The following is an 18,932-nucleotide window of genomic DNA, read 5'->3' as shown; positions in this document are numbered from 1 at the left end:
GCCACAGGGCAAGTTATGTCAGGTGTACCTTTGCCATTGGAATATCAGGGAATATCACACGTGGGTCACCAACTGTAGTGGAAACCAGAATGTTCAGCCCTTAAGACAATTAACAAACCAGGAACATTTTAAGTAAGCATATCAAGTAGAAATGTATGAATGCAAATATGCAAAAAAAAGTCTGGATTGTAGAATTTTTTTTAATTAAAAAAAAAAAAAAAAAAATTATTTGACCCCTCCACCACCCCCCTGCTTTGGAGGACATATAGCACTTTGCTTTTACATTATTTTGATTTTACAGCAATTCTTTTTACACAATTTTGAGATGAGGTACATTTTGACATGATCTATAGATACACACATACATCTGCACATGCACAGTTACACATAATCCCATATACGTATACATATATATCTATATGCACATACACATATTGCATGGCAATGCAATGCAATGCAATGAAAAAAAAAAATTTGCAAAATTAACAGGATGTGCAAAATAGCAGTAGTATCAATAGCAGCAGAACTCAGAGACAGAAAGACAATGTGAGATTTGTGTATTATGGAATAGGTGGGGAGTTGTAAAAAAAAAAAAAGAAATCTCTCTATATATGCAATATATAACAATTAGAAGTGTATAGGAGTATGACAAAGACACTATGTGAAAGATATATACAGCTCAAAATCACATTAACAGGTCTAAAGGAGTCCATAAGATTGTACACAGTATGACCTGTTGAACTATACACCCTCCAGATAAAATCACTACACTTTACACATGTAGATAATATGTACAGATAGGCAGATGACAATATGCAAGAACTGAACACGCATACACAGTCATTGTGCATGGAGAATGTGAAAGAGCTCTTCTGAGATTTATCACTTTCTTAATTTGAATTGCACATGTATATATCTTCCACTTGGTGGTGCTGTTGGCTTTTTTCCATGTCATTCCATTGTTTTTAGCATGAGTGTAATGGCAGTCACTGGAGAATTGCAATTGACACCCCTGTTGCTACAGTAGAGTGAAATCAGATCCCGTGGTGGTAAACAGACTATTTTCCTTTCACCCGATTTTAATGAAAATCTGAGATGTGTGTCATACAATACTAGTCATGTTGGGGATTTTTCTCATTGTATTTGCTAATGTGTAGATGGCATATGTGTGTGTGTGTGTGTGTGTGTGTGTGTGTGTGTGCAGGTGAGGATGTCCACAGTTGTACCTGCGTACAGAGTAGTTCGTGGCGTGTCTGAGGTAAAGATACTCTAATTTGGTGCTTTCTGGCACAGGCTGCAGTAAGGGAACACTATTCGGCGTTTCTTTATGAACTATATAAAGAACGGACTATTAGTGTGAATGGCAACTGGAGGCTATGGCCATGGCCTATTGGCAAGAGAGGCAGCTCTCCAACCTCACCGGATTGTGCTCGGCCGCAAACTTATAGGTGCCCCCATCCCAAGTCCCTCCCCCCTTTAACCCTAAACCCCGCCCCCCTTACCACTGCCTCCGCTCAGTGAATGGCTGCCGCAAGCTTTGTCTTCCCGCTTGGTCTGGCAAACAATCGCATGGCTGGGTTTATCCCGACAATGTATTCGCATGACTCTTGCAATAACCATGTCTGAATTGATCGTTGAGAGACTAAAGTGCAAAAAAAACAGGAAAACAACCAGAAGACCAACAACACTAGCCAAAAGACTGACCCCCACTCCTCCTCTTCACGTCATTGTCTTACCCACTTATCCTCCTCCCTGTATCTACCCCTCACTGGTTGTCTTTATGTTTTTTCTGTCTTCCTTCCTCTATCTATTCCTCTCTTCCCTCCCCGTGTCCTCTTTGTCCTCATCTCCGATCCCTTCTCCTTTAAAGTCCTGCCCCGGCTCCCCCATCAAATCTCTGTCGACTCCATCTCCTTCTCCCCCGCCTCCTCCATCCTTTCCTCCACACTTGGAGATGGATCTTGAAAGTCAGAGAGGATCTCGGTCCTCCGGCCGGCCAGCGTTTCCCTCTGGCCCCCGTCCCTCCTCTGCCCATTGCTTTAAAACGCAGTTTCTATCCCAGACTTGAGGTCCAGTCCTGTCCACTTAAAGGTCCTGCACAACAATCACATCTTCATTTTTAAGACTCCAGAACCAGTCCATCGAATTTAGGCACATTTTTACTGTAAGCCTAGAGCACAATTTTGGTAATTTAATATTATTGTTGGTCTCTAAGAATTATGATGAAACATTTGATGAAAAAATAGAAATAGTCTTCTCCTCATTGATCATCATACACCAGTTTAAAAGATAACTTCAGCAAAAGTCTTCTCTGACTTGTTACAGTATTGCAGGCTAAACACTTTGACAAATCTGACACTGTATGCAGTACTACATCCCAAACACACGATGTGCAATATTAAATCCCAGTGCAGAATTACCTTGAATAGACTTGAAAAACTGTGCATGGCAAGCTCTTCCAGGAGTATTGTCATTTGAGATGACGAGGTGATTGACAGACTAATGGTACAGCATAAAGCAGAGAGGATGGCATATTGTGGTCTCGCCAACAGTTTCTATGGTGGTTCTTCTTCCCTATTGGCATTTCGAAGACTTTGCACTGCCAAAATGGTTTGCACTAGCTAGCGTTTTAGCTGCCAGAGAATGCCTTTCCAATCCCCGCCATGGAGCAGAGGCCCATAAAAACTCAGTGCTCTCCTCTTCCTCCTCCTCCTCCTCTTCCTCCTCTGCTGCTGCTGCTGCTCTGTCGGAGGTGTGGCCTGCTTAGACCACCTCACTGCCCCTACCTGTCACCCTGGAGTTTTCTACATACTATAGCACCCATCACAGGCTACGTTTCCATGCCAGAGTAACCCAGCTATTGGTCGTATTCAGGTTAAAATGTTTACATGAACCTTTGATACCCTGTGATAGTGTCTCCCATTGTTGTTGCCATTAATAAAGCAGTTAACTGAATTTTCCACCTGCCTCTTTGACTAAGCAATTGCTGCTCACTTTTAATACAGGGGATAATGCGCCCATAATGCTGGGCAACTCTCAAAGTGAAAAGCGTACAATGTTTCTGTGCCACAGTAATTACTGGTTCATGCTTAATGCAGAAATGGATGCAACTGAGTGCAAGGTCGAAATGAGGTCGCTCACCACCTGCAATTTGAAATAATGCAGACAGTGCCGTAGTTACGTAAACGCGCCTCCGTCCAGGGTTGGCTGAACAAAGAGGAACACCAACAGCACCTCTGCTTTCACATGTGTCTAGCCACACAGAAAGCATGAACCAGATGTATCCTGTTTAATATGGGATTAAGACAGGCATCTTAAAGGATAAGTTTGGCGATTTTGGACCTATATATAATTTGTCTCTTACATACCTGTAGTACTTAGACCCGCAGAGAATATTGTCGGTTGAAACGGCGAGCTCCAATGCTTGGCATCTTGCTGCTAACAATGAGTCCAAACGGGGTTTTGTCAAAATATGAAAAAAAAGATATGGCAGCCAACCAATGTATTGATATCCACAGCTTGGAAAGCAGCAACACCGCACCATTTCCACTCAGTGGATAGTCTTCTACCAAACTCTACTGTTTATAATCTAGTAGGGCTGTCAACGAATATTCTAAATTCGATTATATAATTGAATTGTAAAAAAAAACAGACATTCGATTGTGAAAATTAATATTCGATTGTGAAAAAAAAAAAAAGCAGCACTACCGTGGCTGTCTGCCTCGCGAGTTCTCGCGTGGGCCTGGGCCGCTGCACTGAATGCACTGCATGACGGACAGAAGTCACACAACGTCACTTTCATTGATTGAAAATGAAATGTAGGTCAAGCTGAAACGAGTGAATAATTCAACAATGATGATGGCAGAGAGTTCACAACCCCCTCCGAGCAATCTAAAAAGCCCTGTTTGGAAATACTTCATATTTTGGTCAGACGGCAAAATTGTGGAACCTCGAGATAAAGTTGTATCAAATTGTTGAATGTATGAATATTACCTAACCTGTATAAAAATTAGGCTATCGAATAACATATCAATTACGAATCATTAATTTGATCTCGCTCCGAGAGACAGCACGTTCTCAGTTCTCACTCTAGCACCAACCACAGCGCAGAGAGAGAGAGAGAGAGAGAGAGAGACAGAGAGAGGCAGAGAGAGAGAGAGAGCGGTACAGGACATTATTTTATTTGTTTATTTTGTAATGTGTAGGTATTGGTTTGCCCTCTTATGGACATAATGCGCAAAAATAGATATTCGAATGGTTCGAACCTATGTGTTTTTTTAGAAGGAATAATCGAACGTCGTTTTTGGCCAATTTTGACGGCCCTACTCCACAGCAGTCTGTGCTGCAGCTGAGAAAAATAGTTCCGTGATTTTCTGATTTGTGTGCGTAATGGCAGAATTTTGTTACATTTTCTCAACTCCCCTGTGGACCCTGCAATGTTTTTATGGAGATATTTTGACAAACCCCATTTGGACTCATTGTTAGCAGCAAGAGGCCGAGCAACAGAGCTTGCCATTTCAACCTACAGCTGACTCCGGAGTCAGTATTCTCTGCAGGTCCAAGTACTACACGTAAGACACAAATTATATATGGGTCCAAAATCACCAAAGCTCTTTAACCAGATTTCTAATAATCAGAATATGAGCTTACATGGGTTTTTTCTAACCCAGTCATGATGTTTACATACGTCGACCCAAAACCAGGATACTAAGTAACTGGCTTAAGAAGGGAATTCTCTGTGCATGTAAACGTAGTCACTGTCAGAGTACACCACAGACAACTTCTCTTAAAAGCTGCAGGAGGCTTCCTGCAAACCCACGGTCCTCCTCCCCCCTCCCCCAACTATAACAGCCTGGAGAGCTTTGCCAGTACTCCTGAGCCTCCGTCTTTGTGCCCTCCCTCCAACATCCCATTCCTCCATTTCCTCTCCCTTCTGTCACCCTACCTCCTCCTGTCTGTTGGCCATTCCCCCACTTGTCTGTTCATTGTTATCTGTCTCTCTTGGTCTGCCGCTGCTGAGCACAGCGAGGGAGGCGACCTCTGTTCGGACACAAGGTAAGAGCACGTAGTTCGTCCCCAGCGCCGGGGGGACCGCCGCTCCGCAGTCATGACTACCTGCTGGAAGAAGATGAGGAGGACAGTGAGGTTGAGGATGATGATGATGATGATGAGGAGGAGGAGGAGGAAGAACAAGCCTGTGGTCACACTCTAAGGGTGTCTATCGACGTGCCGGAGGAGGGCAGGAGCACGGTGAACCCCTGTGAGCTAAACCCAGCCAGGCTCCAGCAATCCCGGATCTCCTTCTTTCTATCGGGCCTGCTGGTGATGGCCCTGACCATGCTGTGGCTGGCCTTCATTTAAAAAGGCAAAGACAAAAACAAAAATGGCTCGATTCCTGAACATCTAATCCTACAAGGTGCCCATCGCCATCTACAGACTGCGTTATTGAAGTGCTGTTTCACCCCTCTACCTCTAAGTCATTCTTTCTATCTGTTCATTCATTCACCACTGTTACCTTCCTTCCTGCCCACACACACACAGCTCTGCCCTGTCAAGCTAAGATGGACTGAAAATGACGTATTTTCTTCTTTAAGACATTGGCAATTTTTCAGAAACTGTTAAAATCTTTTCTTTTTTTTTCCAGTGCTTCATGAATAGACTTATATGCTGATATCATGGAGCCAACATTAGTATTCCATAGGGAAAAGCCAAGAAGTGTTACTAACAACTTTGTCTTCACTGAATATTTACTGCTTGCATTGCTATATATTTTCTTCCTTTTAGGACTTTTAGTATTTTCTCCCATTCAGTACATTTCCAGGGCAACATTAAGTTGTGTGGCAAGATTTACAGCAGACATATCTATGGTCAATTGACTAAAGCTCTCAAGTAATGTTAAGAATCTGTGTGAAATTTAGCAGAGTGCTACTGTGACTGACATGCATTAGCGCTGTGTTAATGTTGGACCAGGTGTCAGCGGGGAGGACAATCAGGCCATGTATAAGTAAAGAATCCATGAGTTATTAGCAGTGCTGGGTGGTAACACATTACTCGCTAACATGTTGCAGTAATTTTATAACTCTTCCAGTGACAAGTAGCGGAACAAATTCAAAAGAAAAGAAAAGTCATCTTTTGCCCTGTTGACTTTCTCTGTGTGGAAGTATTCCCACTACTTTTATCAAGCTAAAGGATGACAAGAACATTAGACATCAACGCTGTTTGGTTTCCTGATCATTCACAGGCAAGACAATTTTTTTCAATTTTTGAAGGCATTGCAAGGTATTGAGGATGTAATTGCCAATTTTGGGGGTGTAATGCAAAAGCAATATATCGAGTAGTGAGTAATACATTACTTTTTTTGAGTAGTGAACCCAGCACTGGTTATTACTATCTACGTTCATGTACCTTCAATGGCCTTAAATTTGACGCTGTTGCACTACTCAAGGCATGGTGTACTTGTTTACTTGACATCACCACTGGTTACCAAAAAAAGGAAAAAAAAAAACACTGGTTGCTCAGCATTGCACTACTATTGAAGGTATTCTACTTTCTTTGCTTGCATTGTCCCACCCTCCTCCCCCTCAGTTGAAGTTCCCGCCCCAACACTTGTCACTCATCTTGAGGTAACCGGCATCCGTAAAGTTTCCGTAGGCGATGAAGAAGTAAATCACAGGCAATCTGCAATAAAAAAAGCAACACTAACGTTCACCGTTGATCTTTCTCAATACGTGTTCTTGAGTCCTCCGTGATGCATTTGATGTAATATCCAACGGTACAATTCCAAAATAAAAGAATGTGAGGACAGGGGATGGATAAAGGTCCCAGAAGTTTACCTGCCAACCGAGGACGCATCAGGTAGTGAGTTGCCTGACAAGAACAAATACGAAGCCCCTAGATTCATTGGGTCTCATTTATCAATACGTTCATATATTTGTGTGTACATTTCTAATACGAACACTTTACAATAATTTCCTAGAAAGGAACTGTTAATTTCTTAGGAAGTTTCCTGGAAAGAACCATGAAATGATGTAGTAGTTATATAGAAAATGTAAGTTGATAAGAGTTGATAAATACTGTACATTTCTACAAGAATTTCCTGGAAAAAACTGCTAAACTATAAACTATTTATTGGAATAATAATAGGCAGAGGTCAATTTGATAACAGTCAGTCAGTCAGGTAACGCTTAGATGACGCGCTTCGTCAGATGGCCTCTAGAGGGCGTTTTTGACTGTGCGATGCAGTGTTTCCTATACAGAGGCACAAAATCAAAAGTTGCTCACTCTATAGAAATGGATCTAAATCGATCTCTAATGTGCCTGATGTGCGCATCATGTCATGTCTGTAATTTGGAGATGTACAGACAGCAGACCAGCAGCATTGAACTCAATCCACAGAGTCTCTCGGTGTGAAAACAAAAGTGAAATTTAACATTCCAGTTAGTAACGGGGATTTGCAGACAGTAACTCGTCTTCGCTGCTCTACAAACTTTAACGGTAGGTGTATTTAATGTTACCTTGTGGTATTTAAGTAATGTTAGTGGAATTAGGTAATTAAACTGTGTCGCAGTGCTTCAGTGCATAGAATTGAACACGCGCCATGGGTCTGTACAGGATCTGTGCTTGTCTATATAACTACTACATAATTTCATGGTTCTGTCTTGGAAACAACAGACGAAATTGGAGGTACTCACCAACTACCATTGAACTCTTTCTCTATTTTCCCTATAATTAGAACATAATTTCATGGTTCTTTCCAGGAATGTCCAGTTACGTCCAAACAGAACAGCAGTCAATAGTATAGTAGTCTATATTAGAGAACCTGTTGAAATAGCTAGGAAAATGGAACAGCTGCGTGTTTTAATTCATTCTCTCCAAGACAACTTGGGAAGAATGTTCTCCACAAGGACACAAGTATCGATTTGGCGTTCTTGGATTTGATAATCACCTTGCGTTTTTGAGCGGGTCTTGTCTGCCACCTCTGCTTTGCTGTTCTTTCTTTTGTTACTACTTTCCTCCATTGTTGTTGTCGCTGTGACGTCCCCGCTCTGTGGCTGCTAGCCTCACCTTGAAAGCCATATGACATGCCCACTAGCAAATCGTTTACATATTCTATTTATTTATTGTTATTTTAAAGTGAAAAAAGTTGCATATTGCAGCTTTAACACCCCCCCCCCCCCCCCCAAACACACACACACACCTCTTAGCAGTGAGAGAGGAAAAGAGAGGGAGCTTAAGAGCTTATGTTTGAATTCCTTGTCCCAATGGATCAACTGCAGGGTTACAGTACATACGGTAAAGGTTTGTTTGTGGTTCAGGTGCTTCAAACGTTCATTTCTGAATGCCGGCGGTATGTCGATGCACCGAGCACAGTCCACTAAGAGGAAACCCTGCATTGAATTATATTTCCCTGTTACATCTACTCCTTTTACTGCTGTGTGACTCATTTTCAAGGCTTAGAACCACAAGTTTCTTTACCTTCTGGACAACGTTTTTCAAGGTTTGCATTCAAAGATACAGTACTGCTGTATGTAAACTAGGTTTGAAGCCATTGACGTGATATTTGCACCAGTCAAGTGGCTTGACTGTATCTCTGCATCCGTAAACCACAGTTGTACTGCTAAGAACTTGTACCCATTGCCATATATCATGGATTATTCATACTTCACCATAAAATGTGCACAGGTTCCATTTCCTCATTATAAAGGTTCTGTCCAGTGTGCAGATGGTGCTCAGAGCCTTTAGAATGACGACCGGAAATGTTGACCATCGGCTCATTTTAAGACAAAGTCCGACTTGGTCTGAAATAACTCTGGGAAAGTATAATGTTTACCCTTTGAAATGTTAGGATGATAGGAGTGAAATCATTAATAGAAGCTGTAATGTATCTTTACTACTTTTACAACACTTGGATTCAATGGACCACGAAAGACTGTGCATGCAAGTAGCCTACATCGATTCAGTGTATTGGTGTGTGTGTGTGTATACTTCCATGTGACCTGCTAATGTTTCAGCGTCGTCGGATTTTCGGATAACTCCGAATCTGTAAGCCTGTACTTTCACTGTGATACTATACATAGGAAACGACTGCACTGATCAAGCTGTCTTTCTCTGTCCGATGACGGATTTTCTCTCATTTAGACAACTCCTTCTCTCTATTTTTCTTGATATATTGTAATTGTGGGTTTTCGAGTATTCATCTAAACCTAGGTACAAGGTGTAATATAAGTAGTATAAAATAAATGCATCAAATTTGGCATGTGTACTTTGGATATTTATATGTGGTCTTTTAGTCAGAATGACAGTTGATTCTTAATTTATTTCTTGCCTTGCATGCTTTTGGTGGTAGTACCTCAGACTATTGTTTGCTCTCTTTTTTCATTAGTCAGACTTTCTATGACTACTAGTATATCTATAGTGCTTCATAAGGAATTATAATGTGCACATAATGCCTTATGAACATGCTTATATGAACACATATTGCTTACTGATGCATTATATGAGCACACATGAGCACATTGGATACTTTTTCCCGGTTAGATAATACATTTTTGTTCAAATTACAAAACAGCCAATTGCGTTTCGCAAAGTTGCATGAAAACGCTAATATCAGGTTATAAACGTTTACATTTTTAAAGTTAAATATTAATGTGCACATTTGGGGTGTCTTACTTCCACTTCTCTGATTTCTGCATTTTCCTCTCCAAAATAAAACTTTAAATCAATAGCTAACATTCTCTGCAGTTACATTAGCACCCGCCTTCTGTCAATCACAACAGACAAACCAAAGCCAGCTATAGTCCTTAAAATGAAATGGAAAATAAAGCTAGTTTTTATACAATTACGGCTTAAAATTGTTGCCCTCTTCTTTACTGTAAGTGGTAATATTTAGTCCGAGTTTATTTATAAATATTTACTTTGAAAAGCAACTACGATGAAGGAAAAATAGCAAATATCTCTTAACGAAAAACAGTAAGGGAAAGCAGGAAATCAGCAAAAACTCCAATCACGCTGGAATTGTCCTTTAAAGGATAAGGCTGGTGTTTTTTAATGCAGAGTGTCCGTTATATACATTTTGCAGCGGCGGCCCGCCGCTGCAAAATTATTGCTGCCGTTGCTTCAGAATTTTATGAAATGTCATGAAGTCGCAATTACACGACTCTGCAGAGGGCTTTTAATTTGAAACGACGGATACAGGAAGTGGCGACACCCAGCCGAGGCGAGAGGGAGAGAGAGAAAGAAGAGAAAAAGAAAGTGAAGAGAGAGAAAGGTAGATTAAGGCTGTGTTCACACATAGCGTTTTTTGATGTGGAAAAAGTGAGGAGAAATAAAAAGCGGATCACGGCAACGTCACCTGACATTAGCTGAGCAGCTGCTATCTCACTAACCAGCTGGTTCACTTCTAGCAGACAGAACAGTGTTGTGCAACAAGCAAAGGCTTACCAGATTTTTCCAATACATGTCCAGTATAATCCATACTGCCTTCACTGTTGCGGTAACGGAAATTCACTTATTACAATGTCCGATTTCTCCACCGGCACTTTCACTTTCTCAATAGTTGTTGCTATGGGAAACGGCCAGCGTCTCTGTCATCGCGATTGGTCGGCTGGGAAAAAGCGGTTCACGTCACCTGGCGCTGAACGTTGAACATTTCTCAACTTTTGAAAGCGCTCCTCTCTGACGAAAAAAACGCCGGCTGCAGCGCTTTTCGGGAGCGGCCGCCTTTTGTGCGCCTTGCGGCCGCTTCCCATTACTTTTAATGAGAAAAGGGCGCTGGCAGTTGGGGAAAAAACGCTGTGTGAACGCAGCCTTACTTCAATAAACGTCGGTAAAATAATTGCCAACGATGTTTATATAAGCAATGTATTAAAATATTCCTGATTGCATTGTCAGATGAGTCTGTTAAAATATTTCTCCAAGAAGAGAAAGATGCCTGATGTCGATGAGGAAGATAGTCAGGTAACTTTACTTTAGCTAGGGAGGGGCTCAAGGTTCTTAGCTATGCCCTGAAGTTTTGAAGGGAAAGAAATGCCTTCTGGTTCTAAAATATGTAACGTTAGTGGTGGCTACTACAATATTTTAATGTTCCACTGGTTGCGTGATCAAATATTTGTGATGTGAGAGAATTATTACTATTACTAGTAACCTTATTAGACAAGTAGACAGGCAGGAGTAGTGGAGGCGAGTGGAGCAGGAGAGCAGAGTGAAGCAGAAGAGAGGGCAGAAAGTGAGTGAGAGTGGAGTATGTTCTAAAGTTTGTTTTGCAGTCAAGTGTCACTTTATTTCATATTTTTTAATTACCTATTGATATTCACTCGTGCGTACTACGCGTGCGCACCATCCAGGTACCACAAAACCCTTTCCCCCGCTGCTAAAAAAAATCCTAGAGGAAACACTGTAATGCATTGCTTACCGTCAACAAATCCTATGAAAATAACAAAATCAGCAATGATTTTGTTTTGCCAACAAATCTCGTCCATGTAGCCGGTGCTCAATGAAGCCATGTCCCAGCAGCCATAGAGCTCCATTGTATTAAAAAAACGATTAAAAACCCGTCACAGAGCCATGCTGCTGCTCTGCAGCATATTTCATCATCACGATGCACCGGGCCAGCCGACTTTTTCCTCAAACAACTTAATAAGCCGACTGTAAACACTTTGCGATCTCAGGAAAGTAGTTCCGTAGCACCGAAAATAGTCCCCGGCGTAATGAAGAATTTGTTCCCATTTGAATTTGATTTGGTAATAATTACAACAGCCTGACTTTTCGTGGTAACAGTTAGCGATTTTTAAAATTGAAACTATGTCTTTGTGAGCTGTATTTAAAGGTTTTTAGCTCACAATTGGAGCCAATGACTTCCAGGTTGACGGCTAAAAACGGTACGTGGGAAGTCAGAAAGTAACGGGAGTAGAGCAAACGCATTGTTGATTTTGTTATTTTCATAGGATTTGTTGACGGTAAGCAATGCATTAAAAAACATCAGCCTTATCCTTTAAGTAAAGAAAGTTATCATTGTCGCCTTTACATCAGTAAGAATTATGCATCCTTACAAATGTGGTCATAAAGGATTACAAGTGCATTATAATTCCTTATCCCTTCTAATGATAGTCATAGATGGTGTTACCTAAACATTTTGTGCTGCCTCACCGTTTCCAAGTTAAAACCTCATGAAAAGTAACACTTCAAATATTAGCGTTGTTTTCATCAGTCTGGTAAGTTTTGTGAACATTGTTGTGGTGTTGAAGGTATATTTTCAGCCAAACTTTAACCTCACCGCAATCATGAATCAGCATAAAATGGATGACAAATATCACAACCATGGGAAAAGTTTGTGCATAGTGGCTGTGGCATTAAGTTCTATTAAGGCAAGAGTGAATTTGGCCCCACATGTAAAAAAAATTGTGGTATAGTCATAAAAATAAATAATTTTGTGAGGAATGTCTGCTATGGAGGAAAGAGAGATCTTCCTGCCTACTCCTCTGGCTAGTCAAGGATTTTAATCCACACAGAAAACTTGACATTCCCTTAATTGTTGTTAATCTTGACATCGATAATTCCTGAACTATAAAAAGATTGGCAAACTGAGTGAAAACAACTGTTTCTACCCTGCCATATAGCCATCTGTTATATCTCTCTCTTTCTTCGCATTAGCTTAAAAATGCACTGGACTTGAATTGCCTAAACACCCATCAAGCCAAATGCCTTCTGCTTGGCGGCAGAGGTTGGAGATGAAAGATTTAAAAAGCAAAATGAAAGTAATTTATGAAGTTTCTGATTTGCATAATCTGCATATCTGAGCTGTGGTGTGTGAATAATTGGCAGGCTGGCCCGGGGCTTTATCCTCTTCTGCTCGTCCCACAGGAGGATTCTTATTATGAAAAGCCCTCGCTCGGCCCCTCGGGGAGAGGCTGCTCACTTTGCTGTGATTGATCACGTTGCCGCAGTAGAAGTACCAATAAGAACTGCAGTGCAATTTCAGTTTTTCTTCTCCTGACAAGATTTCCCCTCAACAAAAATTTTTTTTTTTTTTTTTTGGTTTGGTAACACTTTAGTTGAAGTGCATTGTGTTGCATTACAAGCAGATTAGAAGTGTAGATAAACTTTCCTTACAATATAATCATCAAACAACTATACAGTTGCCCTGTAAAGAATCAACCCCCTACATTTTTTGCACCTTTTTTACTATATCGCCTTCCGACTATAATAATCAGGCACTCAATGTGCTTATAATACACTTATGGTGCCTTATAATGCCTTATGAGCAGCATTTTAATTGAAGCGTTACTGTTTTTATTTATTCCTCAGGAAACAATTGGCCCGCATTTTGATTTTTTCCAATCTTATGGAAAAAATCATGATTAAAACTGTGTGCTCGCTCTTGATAGCAAAGTTCTGATTGAATAAGCATGTGTGTATACTCAAGAATCAAGATTTTGATCTGAAATATATTCCAAATGATTGCTTCAGTGACGTCTTTATCCTCGCACGTCTTTCGAGATCGACATGGCTGGTTTTGATTTTCTTGGATCGCCAGAAGTGCGCTGATTGGGATGGGAGCACAGCCACAGCTATGGCAGATGATTGACATAATATAGTTGATATGTCATAGTACTGTTCTCTTGATAGACCCCTCATAGAGTTTGTGGTTTTATAGAGAGAAGGAACAGAGAAACCTGATTACTAACTTTATGTCTGACCCCCCCCCAGTCTCCTGTGCTGAAGACCCAGACAATCACCATCTCAGACGTCACCAACTCCCTGAGAGGAACCGTGGCCAACATGGAGGTTCCCATCGTGCACACGGAGACCAAGACCATCACATACGAGTCAGCACAGGTGAGAAGCATTCTGGGCATTACAAAAACTGACCTTTTCGCGGGGTATCTGCAGTAGGCTTGGGCCGATATTCAGGAAATATCGCGATATTTCCCACAATATCGAATGCCGCCGTGCTGCGATGCATCTGTACTTTCTATCACTCATGTGCCGGCCGTATTGATGTACCCAAAAAAACCCGGGGATAAAAAACAGAAAAGAAAAAAAAGACTCTCCCCCACCCCCTACCCCCAGCAATAATATTGTATATTACGATATTTTGGTGGGACAGTATCGTGATATTAAATTTTGGATATCGCCCAAGCCTGCAGGTCCTTAAACAGTCAGGAAAAAGTCTTGAATTATGAAAATTTAAGGCCTTAACAATATTAAAATGTGTTAATACAATTATTAAGGGTTAGGGTTCATTTTTTCACCATGTAATGCAGGTTTATTTTTACTTAAAGCTGCACTAGGCGGCTCCAAATGGCAGCAAGAGGCAACTGTTTGAAAGATGTGAACTTCAATACCCAGAAATTATATAATGTGACATCATTAAAGTCTGCACAGCACGCTCATGTTTACCAACCTGGCCGGTCTGTGATGCTTTATACTTTAGGAAACCAAAGGGACTTTTTAAATGAAAATCTATATATAATAATAATATATAATATAAATACTGCAACTTTAAGTTTCATTTTGATGCAGCTATAAAATTAAATAGTGGTATTGACAGATTCTTTAATAATGATGATGATAATGTTTAGTTGATACAGATTTGGAAAGTAAGGCAAATTAAATATGACAAATGCCATGAATTGTGTATTTTCACCAAAAGATGTGAATGGGACCGGCTGTAGTGTTATTGTTTTTTTCTTATGTTGTATTACATTACTGCACTTCCAGTTGGTCACAGTAAGTTTGACCCACATGCATGTTAATACAATATGACAAACATGGTGGACTTCAGGTTCGTAAACATTTAATCTCCTGGTGTTATTTTTCTTATTCTGTCCATTTATAATTTTGGAACTTCCATTAGCTATATTGGGCTGTTTTGCTAGATTTTCTGTGCCTTTATTTTGGTTTTTGAAGCTCCAGGTAGCCCTCCTAAATGCAGTGTTTCCCATGTAATGTTATTGCCTTGGCGCCCCGCCAAGCTCCCCCGCCAAGGTCCCACATTAACCTGCGTGTTCGACGCGACGGTCAGACTCGGTTGTTTAGCAGTGTTCACACGCATCTGAGCATTATGGCACCTCCCCCTGCCTTCCCAACGCTAATAGATACAAAATTAATGGGCCAAACAGACGATAGGCGCCATCTTAAGTGTGCCAGTCTTTTTCAATGAGAGGAGGGCGGTGAGCGGGGGGGCTTTGGCAGCGGAGTGTTTTGCTATCGAGTTGAAATCTGTTCGACTGCTGAGAGGTCCTCATGCGTGGTCCAGCCAATCAGTGGAGGTTATAGTGATCGAACAATGAGATTTCACTTTATTGTGAAATAGCATCACATTAGCATGAAGGAGAATCTGATCGTGTTTAATTTAGATCAGTGAAATTACCATTGCATAGTGTCATTGTTCTATCAGATTTAATAAACTGATAAATGGATGTAGTCAAACTGGAACATGTCCGCTGTCATCAGCAAATGAAGCAACGCACATCTGTGTGTTTGTGTGTTTCCACTAGCTTAAACTCTTAACATAACCAGTAAATATCATTGATTAGGTTATTTGTTTCTACTAACACTTTTCTTTTGTCAGGTTTTTTTTTTAAAATATTTTTTATTTCATTGTTGAAAAGTATTGAAATGTATTTTAAAAAGCTTCCCAGGAAGAGACATCCCAGCGAACATGAGGTGTGTGTGTGTGTGTGTGTGTGTGTGTGTGTGTGTGTGTGTGTGTGTGTGTGTGTGTGTGTGTGTGTGTGTGTGAAAAAAGCGGGGAAAAAAGCGGGGAAAAAAACTAAGTTTGACAAGCATACTCACTGTTCCATAAACATCGCCTCACAAAATATACAGTGTTAAGTTAGTATAAATTGCTGAGTGGCTCGTTAGATAAAATGACTCTAAATGTAATGTAATGACTCTAAATGTAATGTCACTCTAAATGTTGTTAATTTGAGGAGAGAGACTGAAATTGAGGGAAGAACAGAGAGAGAAAAAGAAATGGCCAGTATCTCTGTCACAGCTGTGAGCCAATGAACCAGGGACTTGTGTACTGATTCAACTGAGTTGGTAATTCTCACACTGGGCATCATTTATCAAACCAGATACACTAACATTTGTACAGAAAGCTTTTAAAACTGCTGCAGTCCAACACATTTCCATAGCAAATCAGACTGTAACAAGTCTTAACAAACATTCGTCATGCATCATTTATTGTTAGGAGAATGTTTTGGCCCAGTACTTCATCATCTTCCGATGTTTCAAACATAAGGAAATATTGATAAATGAGGCCATTGTTAGTCTGCTGTAGATGTGAAGGGCCTCTAATGCATGAGATAAAGTTGCTTATTGAATAAATATGGAATTTGTAATGGTTTATTTTGATACTGTAACAAGACACCATATATACACTGACCAGAAAAAAAAGTCTTATGTTTGGTTTTGTTAAAGGAGAAGTTCGGCGATTTTGGATCTGTATATAATTTGTCTCTTACATACCAAACTATATCTAGTTCAGCTCCCTCTGCGAACCAGTAATCCCTTAAAATAACCTTACATTTTCATTAATTTACATTAATTCACCTCTTAATTCATCCAAAAAATTAAAATCAAAATTAAATCAAAACTCCCCTAAACACCCCTTAATCTTGACTCCTTACTTTGTAATTTAATGTGAAATTCAGGGAGACAGGTACTTTTCCATTAATTTCCACTTAATAACCCTGTAAGCCATGCACAAAAGGCATGAAAAATCCCTTAATTACTAATGTCTCTGTGAATCAACCCATGAATAAATCCCTTGAAAACCCTTGATACTAACCTTACTTTTTTAAAGCTGTTATTTTTAATGGATAATTAATTTTTATGTAATGGAGAAATTAAGGACGTTTCAGGGATAAAATTAAGGGGTTTGGTTTCCTGTGGAGATACTTTGACAAACCCCATTTGGCCTCATTGTTAGCAGCAAGAGGCAACTGACAGCTGACTCTGGAGCCAATATTCTCTGCGGGTCCAAGTACTACAAGTATGTAAGAGACAAATTACATATAGGTCCAAACTGGCAGAACTTCCCCTTTAAACGTGCAGATGAGCTGTTGTAACCGGGTTCTCAGAGGTTCTTGTCTAACACTGCAAAGGTGTCTCTCCTGCAGCCGGCGGACAGCCTGGCCGAGAGGGACTCAGGAGTGCTGCTGAGCGCCCAGACCATCACCTCCGAGACCGTCAGCACCACCACCACCACCCAGATCACCAAGGTCTGCCGACAACCCCCCACCCCCCCACCCCCTCCCTCCCCACCCCGTGAAACAGGCCCGACAGTCAATAGAAATCAATAGAGTAAATTACCGCCGTGCTGCGATGCCTCTGTACTTTCTATCTATTGACACAAGATGTTTAAGTACCTGATGAAGACTGGGAATGGAGTCTGCCTTGGTTTTCCAAATTAGTGACAGTTTTCTGTTTGAGATTTTGGGTCGCTGAAGGCTTCTGGAGTATACTATCACGACATGGAGGACTAGTCTCCCTCCTGTGTGTGTGTGTGTGTGTGTGTGTGTGTATGTATGTATCCATGCTTGTGTATAACTGTACACTGAGGGGGGTTCTCTTTAGTTCATGACCCCTAGGCGTTTTAGTATTCCTATTTTTTTTATGTGGATGCTGCTGTCGCCTGAATTTCCCTCCTGGGGATAATAAAAGAATTGACACTGTGTGTGTGTGTTATGTGTGTTTTTACGCCTTACATTTTCAGCCTGTTTCCTCTCTCTCTTCCAGACAGTGAAAGGAGGGATCTCCGAGACTCGCATTGAGAAGAGGATCGTCATCACCGGGGACACCGAGATCGATCATGACAAGGTGAGGAATGCAAATTCTCGGTCTTTTACCAGCTCTGCGTTTTGTTAGAAGCTGAATTAGGGAATTGTTTTTTTTCATGCTTTCGTGTTCACACTAAATTAATATGTTGTTATGAAATGTTTCCACAAAGGGTTAGTAGGAGGCTGTATTGCCCGGGTTGCACTATGAAACCAAACCCCTTAATTTTATCCCTGAAATGTCCTTAATTTCTCCATTACATAAACATGAATTATCCATTAAATATAACATCTTTAAGGTAAGGTTAGTATCATGGGTTTATGAGGGATTTATTCATGGGTTGATTCACAGAGACACTAGTAATTAAGGGATTTTTCATGCGTTTTGTGCATGGTTTACAGGGTTATTAAGGGGAAATTAATGGAAAAGTTCCTGTCTCCCTGAATTTTTCATTAAATTAGAAAGTGAGGAGTCAAGATTAAGGGGGTGTTTAAGGAGTTTTCGATGGGTCTCCTCCATTAATAACTCCCTTAATTAATTTTAAGGGGATTTTGCATGAATTAAGGGGTGAATTAATGTAAATGAATGAAAATGTAAGGTTATTTTAAGGGATTACTGATTTGTAGAGTTGTGTAACAATGAGTGACTATAGGTGTACCTGGGATTATTTAGTGACTTCCTTTCTCTTGTGAATGTATTCCACATCAAAGGCGTCTTTATTATGCTCATAAATCCTTTTCTATATAATCCCCCTGGTCTGGTGTTGGTATCTCCCTCCTACTCCTCAGGCTTTGGCCCAGGCCATAAAGGAGGCAAAGGAGCAGCACCCAGATATGTCTGTTACCAAAGTGGTGGTGCACCAGGAAACAGAGATCACCCCAGAGTAAAGACAGACTGAACCCTGGGAAGGTTAGTCATCCACACTGAACCCACCTTCAACCAGCCCCTCACCATCCTGTCGAACTGCTCCACTCATCCAGCACAGTCTCACCAAATTTCATGAAATGAGCGCTAACTCTGAAATGCAAATTATGTGAAGATTATGCGAAAGGACGAATTATGTGAAGATTATGCGAAAGGATTGTGTGACAATAGCAGGAATTGGACACGCCATTTTCACCTGTTAGTGACATGAAAAGATTAGCTAA

General features: G+C 40.7%; 1 protein-coding gene across 1 annotated transcript in view; it reads left to right on the top strand.

Moving 5' to 3' along the window:
• epb41a (erythrocyte membrane protein band 4.1a) overlaps positions 1 to 18,671 on the top strand; it is a 47,601-nt gene extending 28,930 nt beyond the window's left edge. The window contains exons 15-18 of the mRNA XM_071919171.1: positions 13,705 to 13,833; positions 17,127 to 17,228; positions 17,746 to 17,826; positions 18,573 to 18,671. Of these exons, the coding sequence (XP_071775272.1) occupies positions 13,705 to 13,833; positions 17,127 to 17,228; positions 17,746 to 17,826; positions 18,573 to 18,671 (411 nt within the window). The remainder of the gene's footprint in view (positions 1 to 13,704; positions 13,834 to 17,126; positions 17,229 to 17,745; positions 17,827 to 18,572) is intronic.
• The last annotated feature ends 261 nt before the right edge of the window (positions 18,672 to 18,932 follow it).

Source organism: Centroberyx gerrardi, chromosome 19 (genome assembly GCF_048128805.1).
Source record: "Centroberyx gerrardi isolate f3 chromosome 19, fCenGer3.hap1.cur.20231027, whole genome shotgun sequence".
Taxonomy (NCBI): Eukaryota; Metazoa; Chordata; class Actinopteri; order Beryciformes; family Berycidae; genus Centroberyx; species Centroberyx gerrardi.
This window is presented reverse-complemented; position numbering and strand designations above follow the sequence as displayed.